Source organism: Microtus ochrogaster, chromosome 7, assembly GCF_000317375.1.
Source record: "Microtus ochrogaster isolate Prairie Vole_2 chromosome 7, MicOch1.0, whole genome shotgun sequence".
NCBI lineage: Eukaryota > Metazoa > Chordata > Mammalia > Rodentia > Cricetidae > Microtus > Microtus ochrogaster.
In genome coordinates, this window is record NC_022014.1 from 28,126,213 (window position 1) to 28,135,176 (window position 8,964).

General features: G+C 51.8%; 2 protein-coding genes and 1 long non-coding RNA gene across 5 annotated transcripts; 2 read left to right on the plus strand and 1 right to left on the minus strand.

The window, feature by feature from the left end:
• The first annotated feature begins 6 nt into the window (after positions 1-6).
• Positions 7-978, plus strand: LOC113456347. The gene is made up of 2 exons (XR_003377170.1): positions 7-95; positions 644-978. It is a non-coding gene; the product is annotated as an uncharacterized LOC113456347 (long non-coding RNA).
• Positions 979-1,406: 428 nt separating this feature from the next.
• Rnf167 (ring finger protein 167) lies at positions 1,407-5,569 on the minus strand. 3 transcript variants are annotated; one of them, XM_005349662.2, is made up of 9 exons: positions 5,479-5,569; positions 4,697-4,777; positions 3,462-3,587; positions 3,277-3,364; positions 3,047-3,137; positions 2,757-2,862; positions 2,532-2,625; positions 1,963-2,043; positions 1,407-1,888 (listed from the first exon to the last, which is right to left on the minus strand). In XM_005349662.2, exons 2-9 carry the CDS (start codon positions 4,754-4,756, stop codon positions 1,593-1,595), a joined length of 942 nt encoding a protein of 313 aa, XP_005349719.1. In that variant the 5' UTR covers positions 4,757-4,777; positions 5,479-5,569; the 3' UTR covers positions 1,407-1,592. The 3 variants fall into 3 exon arrangements, with proteins under 3 accessions (XP_005349719.1, XP_005349718.1, XP_026636746.1); XM_005349661.2 differs by having other exon boundaries at positions 4,860-5,559; XM_026780945.1 differs by lacking the exons at positions 4,697-4,777; positions 5,479-5,569 and adding an exon at positions 4,624-4,679.
• A 228-nt stretch (positions 5,570-5,797) lies between these two features.
• On the plus strand, positions 5,798-8,655 carry Slc25a11 (solute carrier family 25 member 11). The gene is made up of 8 exons (XM_005349665.2): positions 5,798-6,038; positions 6,586-6,738; positions 6,826-7,032; positions 7,211-7,301; positions 7,393-7,483; positions 7,572-7,671; positions 7,751-7,802; positions 7,926-8,655. The coding sequence occupies exons 1-8, from the start codon at positions 5,944-5,946 to the stop codon at positions 8,079-8,081; spliced, it is 945 nt and encodes a 314-aa protein (XP_005349722.1). The 5' UTR covers positions 5,798-5,943; the 3' UTR covers positions 8,082-8,655.
• The last annotated feature ends 309 nt before the right edge of the window (positions 8,656-8,964 follow it).

Here is an 8,964-nt window from a genome sequence, read left to right on the forward strand (position 1 = left end):
ACTGCTGCAGGATGGGGAATTTACAATGGATCTTCGTACCAAGAGCACCGGAGGAGCCCCCACCTTCAATGTCACTGTCACCATGACTGCCAAGAGTGAGTTTCTGTGCACCCCTAATGTATCTCCTTTTTTGTTAGTCGTTTGGGGTTTTCTGTGGTCCCTCAATGAGAAGGTCGCAAACAGGGTTTTCTTGAAGTCTGCTGGATGTGGGAACCTTGGAGAGTCCTTGGGCTCTGCCTATGGCTCCCCATCTTGTAAAAAAAAACTGAGTTACCTTTTAAATCCCTTCCTTCCTTAAGCTTAGAGATTAGCTCACTTGGTATAGACTGTTGGGATCTTAAGTCAGCATTGGCTCTGGTCTTGGAGTTCTGTAAAAGCCTGAGAGGCAGGAAGCTCATCCACGGCAGCTTACAGCCTGTGACCTCTAATTTTGCCTTTTTTTTTACTAGTCTTTAAGCTGAATTTTTTCCTCCTTTGAAAAGCTCTATTGTTTTAGGTTGACTGACAGCTTGCCTGTGTGTGGGGGGTAGCTGGTTGGGAGGAATGAGGTTAGGTTACAGCCCCCAGGGCTGGACAGCTGCTCAACAGCTGGCAGGGTTGAATTGTGACACCTGGGTCCTAGCCTCCTTTCTTTTTCCTCCAGCGCTAGTCCTGCTGATGGGCAAAGAAGGTGTCCACGGTGGTTTGATCAACAAGAAATGTTATGAAATGGCCTCCCATCTGCGGCGTTCCCAGTACTGACCTCATCTGTCCCCTCCCCCACCGCTCCCTTCAGCTTTTGCACCCTTTCTTTCCATACACACACATACCATTATTTTTTGGGCCATTACCCCATTTCCCTTATTGCTGCCAAAACCACATGGGCCGGGGGCTGGGGCTGGACAGACAGATACCTCCCCTTACCCATACCCCCTCCTGTGTGTGTTTGGAAAAAAATTGTTTTTTTTTTTTTTTTCTGAATAAAAAAGATTCTACTAACAAGGTCCTGTGTGGTTTTGCACTTGGGGTATTAGTTGGAGACAGGCACTGTGGCCCATGCCACTGAACTTAGCTATTTGCTTCTTGGCTGTGTCCAGACTGAACTCTTCGCATTCCTTCCCATTTTCCTACTTTTCAGCCCCCAGGACTAAGTAGGTACTCTTCCATGTACCCAGTCAGATGGCCTGGGCCCCTCTATAGTCTCTTTCTCTTAGAGGCCCAGTTGACTCTGTAATGGAACATAGCCATCCAGACAAGAGAATGGGTCCAAGCCTGCGGGTGAGGCAGGGCTGCTTGAGTCATCTGTGTAGGTGGGGCTTCCCTCCCTGAGTCATACCAAATGCAGCTGGGGCTGTCCCCTGACAAGTTAATCTCACGAAGTGATTCTTTTCCACAATTTCACCTGTATAAAAATGATCTTAATACCCTTTGTCCACAAAAACAATTTTATTAACCCAAGAAGTGAAGACCAATGTCCTATGGCTCCCAGCCACCTCAAAAGGAAGAGGGGTTTGAGAACCTAGGGTGGAAATGTCCCCTATCCCTTAGCTTATTAAGACTGGAGGAAGAGTTTGTGCAAATAGGATCACCAGAGGTGCCAAGTGTAGGAAGTTTCAGGCCAGGGCAGCAGATGGAGAGGGTGAGGGGTCTGTGGAGGGCCCAGGAAAGACCAGGGGTGCTGGGGCTAGGGATCCAAAGGAGGTGGGAAGAGTAGGGCTAGAGCCCAGGAGTGGGGTCCACTCTGAAGCAGGTTGGTCCCTTGGCTCCCCTTCTTCATCACCTTCCTCTTGCCCCTGAGTCTCTTCCTCCTGCTCTTCATCCCCAGGACCCCGATGGACAGGCTGTTTGCAGATGGGGCAAGTCTTCCGGGTCTGAGTGAGCCAGGGGTCCACACAGCGGCAATGATAGGCTATGGAGAGGAGTATGTGAAGCACCTGGTCTCTGCAGATGGGGCAGGGGCACAGGCAAAGGTAGTGGTCTCACCATGAGCACAAGGCAGTACCCGAAGCTTGTCCCCATCCTCATACTCATCCAGACAGATGGCACAGACATCGTATTGATCTCCTGGGAGAAGGAATGGATTCACTGAGCCATTTGGAGCTCACTATGGGAGGTCAGAGTTAAAACCTATAACGATTGCTTTTCTAGGTTTTACCAAGCCAGTGCAAGCTCTTAGGGCAGGACATAGAAAAACTTGGGGCTAGAGGGGGCAAGGAGAGATAAGAAGGGAAGTGGGTTGGGGGGAGGGTAGGAGGGGGAAAGCAGAAGTGGGAGGGACAAGGCTTCTGCTATAGCCTTATATGGCACTGGAGGCTCCAGGGCTAGATGACCCAACCCCTCACCTGTTTTGAGTCCTCCCAGCTCCTTACATCTTTCTACTCCATGCCCTCACACATAAGGTCAAAATTTTACTTAATCATCTTTGCTTTCTAGCTCCCGCTCTAACCATTTACTTGTGGCTGGCAGTGTGTAAGAGAAGCAAAAATGGCATCTTCTAACACCTCATTGCTCTTTGTACCTCTTTAAGATGGGCCCTGTTCCCATGCCCTTACCCTTTTGATAGTCATGGGTAGGAATCTGTTTCAGTTGCTCTTTGGTAAGTCGGTTCCGCTGGAGCCGTTTGCGGTGTTGGATACAACGAACTATCTAGGGGTAAAAGGGAAAGTGCACTAGGGTTTAAGAAAAAAAAAAAAATGGAAAATTCAACAACCACCCCAACCCCACTTCCCATCTCCAGACCCAGTCTGGTCTTCTAAGTTCTTCCCATGGCTACTTACCAGTACTGCTCCCATGGCTAAAACCAGCAGTCCTACAATCCCAGTGAAAGGAATGAGATAATAGCCCAAGGGGAAGCTACTGTCTGGAACCAGAAGCACCCGAGCCCTGAGGAAAAAGACAAGCCTCAAGCCAAGCAATACCAGGTAACTGGATTGGGAGAAGGCATGGGTGAAGTGAAAGGAAAAAAGGTGAGTAAGGGCCTGAGCCTGTGTGGGTAGGGGAGTGAGGCCTGGGTTCTAGGCTGCCATGGAAAGGGTGGGAGAAGAGTGGGAAAAGGCATATGTCCTACCCCTTCTCATAGACAAAAAGTGCTCGTAGGTACTCTGCACTTCTCTCTCCGATAAATACAGATGGGATCCAAATCTGCTGTTGGATTTCCTCTGTAGGGAGCAGGACAGTAGGGCTTTAGCCTTCCACTCAATTCCCTGGAACTGGCATTTGACACTCTTGCCCACCCCACCCACTGAACTAGTCTCTAGGTCTACTGACAGCCCAGTGGTACAGACTCCCCAGCCTTACCACTATTCCACACCATGTTCAGAAGCTCATTGGACTTCACGTTGTGTACCACGGCTGCACCATACCCGGCCTTCTGAGCATTTAGGACCTAAGGAGACAGCAGGGAGAGGAGTCATAACCCTTGCCTTTCCTCACTCCCAGTGTCATTTACCCTGCTTACCAGCTCCCATTCCACATTTAGCAACCTTGAGGTCAAAGTTGCAGTCGAATCTTCGAAGCAGTGCAATAAAGACTGACCCGTTGATCGGGGCTGAGGGTGGCGGGGCAATGGGGCTGCAGGCATTTTCTGGGTGAGCCTCCACAAGGAACCCCTGAGGGACAAATGCAAACACTTGGATTTTCCATCTTTACATTCTGCCTCCCACAGGGCCTATCAAGCATAACACACACACTATCTGTATTCTGCAGCTCTACCCTCATTACATAGTCTTGAGGTCTGAGCATCCCACTCAAATCAGAATCTACATCTCAGGTGATGCATGCATTTAATCCCAGACCTGGAAAGCAGAGGCAGGCAGGCAGGTCTTTGAGTTGGAGGCCAGCCTGATCTACACAGAGTTCATGACAGCCAGGGTTACACAGAGAAACCTGTCTAAAAAACCAAACGAAAAGCGGAATCTACGTCTCTCAGCTTCCTGAAGATGCAATTACAGTATACAACATCCCTTTACCAGAGGCTCCCTCGACTTCTCAAATTCTAGACTAATTTAGTTCTCTTTTTTACCCCAGTTCCCCACTGATAATTCAGCTTGCTACTTGTTCATGCCATTTTCACCAAATTTTTTCACATTCATCTTTAAGTACAAAGAGCACATTCTATTTGCTTCATTTTCCAATAACCCATCTTACAAACAACTACTGCTATCTGTGGTCCAACTGAGTTCTTCCTATGTGGCAAGAACTCTGTAATAAACTACAGACATGCTTACTTCACTGACTAGTTAACACAACAGCTCTACCTTAACTTCTAGGACCCATTTTACTATGGGTCACAGAAAGACCGTCCATACAAACTGTAAGTAGCTCTAGAGACGTGACTGATAAGGGTCACAGAAAGACCATCCATACAAACTGTAAGTAGCTCTAGAGACGTGACTGATAAGCACCTGCTCTTTATCTTAATTCACTCTGCAGTCTCCCTCTCAACTCTGACAGTTCTAGGACACTGCCTTCTACCTCTAGACTCTGGACTCTATTTCTGTATTGGGCATGGTCATGGCCTTAGGTATTTGGAGGGGGGGGGGCTGTGTTGTTGGCTATTCAATTTCACTACGTTAGGTGGGCACCCTACCACTGGGCTCTAGCCACAGCCCAAAGCATTCCGTTACTAACTCGACTATTTCCTACCTCCAGTTTGATCCAGAGCAGGGCTACTCAACCCCTGCCCAGGATAGAGACTATACGGAAACGAGCGCATCACCTGGAGTCCCTCCTCGCTCAGGGAAGCCCCAAACAGAGCTGGGAGGTCTGCAAAGTCCATGCTGGCATTGTGCTCGGAGATCTGCAGACAAAATAGTCCGTTTTTTCTCTTCATCCTGAACCCCCTTTACAGCGCCCTTCCCCCATCCGACCCTTAGACTCACCGCTCGAATAAGCCCTCGGATAGGGGATGCTCCCCACAGCACAGTAGCCACAACAACAGGAAGCGGGAAGGCCGCAGGGTGCATGGCAGCGGGTGTGTGTGTGTGTCTGTGTGTGTGAGGTTGAGGAGGTCGCGTCCTGATAGTAGGAGAAGCCAAGTTCTGCGCCCTCTCTGCCTCTCCTTAAGGATCCCAGGGGTCCAACCACCCCCAGGTCCCACTTCTCAGCTACATGGGGGCGTCGGGGAAAGAACTGCGACTCGGGAAGTAAGGGATAAAACCAGCTTAGTGGAGCTGGGAGGGAGAAAATGTATCTTTCTCTGATGCAGAAATAAAACGAAGAAGACAAACAGGTAACAGAAAAACTTCAGGAAGGGTGGGGGAATCTCAAAGAGGTGGGACTTCCGGCCAGGTAGGCTGTCTTCCGATCCCCCTGGAAAAGGGTTTCCGGTAAAGAAAGGCCGCTTCCAGTATTGGACGCTCAGGACGGAGGACTTCCGGTCCTAAAAGGCCGGCCGAAAGAGAGTTCCCGCGGAGACGGAGGGAGCTCCGAGGCCCAGAAGACGATCTAATTAATTTTCCCCTCAGCGCCCGAGATCGAGGAGCTGCCCTGTTTACAAACCTCTCCGTCTGGTAGCTGCGGTACCTTCAAATATCGCGAGAGCGCTCATCACCTTCTCCACCACCACCACCACCACCACCACCACCACCCCCTCTCGCCGTGGAAACTTATCGCGAGAAGCCTCCTAGCCCTAACTGGGTTGACTCACTCGTTCTCGCGAGATTTTCAAACAAACTAGTTTCCCGCGATTCCAGTTCGGGAAGGGTGGGAGACACAGAGTGGCTTCCTAAATCAGCAACGCCCCTTCACTCACGCATCCTAGCCCCGCCCGATTCCCGGCCGTCTTTGCGCTACGCGCCTGCGCTCGTCCTCCCCCCCCCCCCCACAAGCTTCGCTAGGAGCCGGACTTGCCTGTCGGAGGGGCGTGCGCGCGCGCGCCCTCGCCCTGTTGCGCGCTGGTGTCACCTTGGGCGCGAGCGGGGCTGTGCGTGCTCGGGACCCAAAGTCGAGGGCCGTCAAGGGGAGATGGCGGCAACGGCGAGTCCCGGGGCTGGCCGGATGGACGGGAAGCCCCGTACCTCCCCTAAGTCCGTCAAGTTCCTGTTTGGGGGCCTGGCTGGGTAAGCTCAGGCCCCAGGGATAGGGAAAAGGAGGAAGGGACGGGCGCAAGCAACTGGGTCCAGGGCATCTCGGGGTATGTTGCAGTAAATTGAGCTGGTGCGGGGTCACCATGATGTCCTGAGATTTGCGAGGTGCCTGATGGCCTGCCAGGACCTAGTCACCCATTGCAGGGTCATTGCCCCATGTTTCCAACCACCATTGCTCCACTGTGCATGTTTGTGTTTGTGTTGTGGGTCTAGCTTGGGGTGGGTCCTAGGTTGTGGATGCCCTCTCCACTCCTCCTTAGGCTGCCTGCAGTACAGTTCTGCTCGAACTCTAAGGAACTGCCTGAAGCATTTTGATTTGCATGGTTCTTACTGGACAACTGGACTTTTTTTCTGGCACGTTGCCTTCCGTGCACACCTTTACGCACATACCCACCAGCCTCCTGAATCTTTAGCTGCCCGTCAGACCCTGACCCTTGTAACTTTTTGCTGCCGGGTTGCAGTAGACACTGGTCGACCTGGACCAGCCAACCTGACTCCTTGCCTTACTGCCTCACTTCAGGATGGGTGCTACAGTTTTCGTGCAGCCTCTGGACTTGGTGAAGAACCGGATGCAGTTGAGTGGTGAAGGGGCCAAGACTCGAGAGTACAAAACCAGCTTCCACGCCCTCACCAGCATCCTGAAGGCAGAAGGACTGAAGGGCATTTATACTGGGTACTGGGGCCTCAGTTTGGGAAGGGAGGCTGTGGGTTGGCAGGTCCAGGCCTTGGCCTGATACGCGGTGCTGACATTTCTCCTCAGGCTGTCAGCTGGCCTGCTCCGCCAGGCCACCTACACCACTACTCGTCTTGGCATCTATACCGTGTTGTTTGAACGCCTGACCGGGGCTGACGGTACACCCCCTGGCTTTCTGCTGAAGGCCCTGATTGGCATGACGGCAGGTGCAACTGGGGCATTTGTGGGAACGCCAGCAGAGGTGGCGCTTATCAGGATGACTGCCGATGGCCGGTGAGTTCCAGGTCTAACCCCAGCCCCATTCCTGGAATGTAGAACAAAAGGATTAGGTTTTACATATTTTTGTTAGCCAAGTTCTACATCAGGACACGGACCTGCTCGGGCCTCCCTTTCTTTGTTCCTATGGACCCTAAACGGTCCTGACCATGACTTTTCCCTGCCCTTTCCCCAGGCTTCCAGCTGATCAGCGCCGTGGCTACAAAAACGTGTTTAATGCCCTAATTCGAATTGCCAGGGAAGAGGGAGTCCCCACGCTGTGGCGGGTGAGCAAAGGGGTTGGAGTCCCAGGGGGTGTAGGGTCAAGTCTCTGGTGTTTTTGACCCTCTCTCCATTGCCTCCATCCTCTCGCCTCAGGGTTGCATCCCTACCATGGCTCGAGCTGTCGTTGTCAACGCTGCCCAGCTTGCCTCCTACTCCCAATCCAAGCAGTTCTTGCTGGACTCAGGTGAGAGAGACCCAGAGCTGAATACTCCATGCCCAGTCCAGCCTGAGCTACCTGAGAGTTGACTGCCACCTTCTGCTCCCCCTCTCAGGCTACTTCTCTGACAATATTCTGTGCCACTTCTGTGCCAGCATGATCAGTGGCCTCGTCACCACTGCTGCTTCCATGCCTGTGGACATCGTCAAAACTAGGTGAGCCCGTAGCCTGGGATTGGAGAACTTTTGGAGGGCCTTCTTTCTGTCTTTCATGCACGTACTTCCTCTCTTTCAGGATCCAAAATATGCGAATGATCGATGGGAAGCCGGAGTACAAGAATGGGCTGGTGAGGAGGCGGGGCGGGGGGCTCGGGTCAGAGTGTGCGGGTGCCCTGGGAGGGCTATGAAGGGAGCTGGGTATAGAGGCCATGTCCTCGCCCCAGCGCTTGCCTGCCTGCCTGTCTGTCTAGGATGTTCTGATGAAAGTCGTGCGGTACGAGGGCTTCTTCAGCCTGTGGAAGGGCTTCACACCGTACTATGCCCGACTGGGCCCCCACACTGTCCTCACCTTCATCTTCTTGGAACAGATGAACAAGGCCTACAAGCGTCTCTTCCTCAGTGGCTGATGTGGCAAGCTGCTGGGACTAGAGTGCCAGGGCCCCCAGGCCGCCCGCTGCTCCTATAGTCGATGTGGCCCTTGGGCCTGGATTCTGCTACCCTGGGCTCCTCTATTTATTTTCCCTCTACAGTGTGGTTTACTCCTTTGCGGTAAAGAACTTCAATCTGTTCTACCCCTGCTCCAGCTTGCCGTGCCTGGCCTGATGCTTAGGATTATTCTGTCCCTGGCTAGTCCTAGGAGGACTTGAGAAACTTCCCTAAGGATTTCTAGTTATCTCTTGGGTATTAGTTTCAGGGCACACAAGACAGTAAACTTCTCTCTCTGGGGAAACCAAGACAGAGCTGAGGAGACAGGAGAGAGTAGAAGTTATCCAGATGGCCAAAAGGGTCTATGGTGGATGTGGCTTCCTCCTCTCTGAGGACGAAATTAATAAATTGGATTGATAACACCAACCCCATATCTGGATAGTCTTGAGGATCCTAGGGGGAGCTAACTACACAAAGAAGCTGATGTCTCTGGAAAACAAACTGGAGTTTTTAACAAAAAATATTAAAGAAAATCACCCATTGGTTTTATGAAAATACTATGTAAATCAGTGATACCTCAGCAGCAGACAGAAAGAAAACTGGGCCTTGTACGCTGCTAGCAAGCCATTTGCCCAAAAATGCAGCGCTTCGTAATCGGATCAGAGTTCTCAGGAAAGGCCTCTGGGAGCTCCTCCCTGCCTTTGCAGCATAAAGAGGGAGGGGTAATGAGCGTAAATTGAAGCAAGTGGGACGTGGTGATACACGCCTTTAACCTCAGCACCCAGGGGGCAGAGGCCAGCAGATTTCTGCGTTCAAGACCAGCCTGGTCTACAAAGTGAGTTCCAGGACAGCCAGGGCTGTGAG

Bases quoted from the DNA above. Each gene is read 5' to 3' on its own strand.
- Rnf167 (XM_005349661.2), bottom strand. From the start codon at position 4,943: ATGCACCCTGCGGCCTTCCCGCTTCCTGTTGTTGTGGCTACTGTGCTG. The intron at 4,778-4,859 runs GTGAGTCTAAGG...TTTTGTCTGCAG, and splicing joins TCCGAGGGCTTATTCGAGCG to ATCTCCGAGCACAATGCCAG. The intron at 2,863-3,046 runs GTAGGACATATG...CTTTTTCCTCAG, and splicing joins CTTTTTGTCTATGAGAAGGG to GGCTCGGGTGCTTCTGGTTC.
- Slc25a11 (XM_005349665.2), top strand. From the start codon at position 5,944: ATGGCGGCAACGGCGAGTCCCGGGGCTGGCCGGATGGACGGGAAGCCC. The intron at 6,739-6,825 runs GTACTGGGGCCT...ATTTCTCCTCAG, and splicing joins CTGAAGGGCATTTATACTGG to GCTGTCAGCTGGCCTGCTCC. The intron at 7,803-7,925 runs GTGAGGAGGCGG...CTGTCTGTCTAG, and splicing joins CGGAGTACAAGAATGGGCTG to GATGTTCTGATGAAAGTCGT.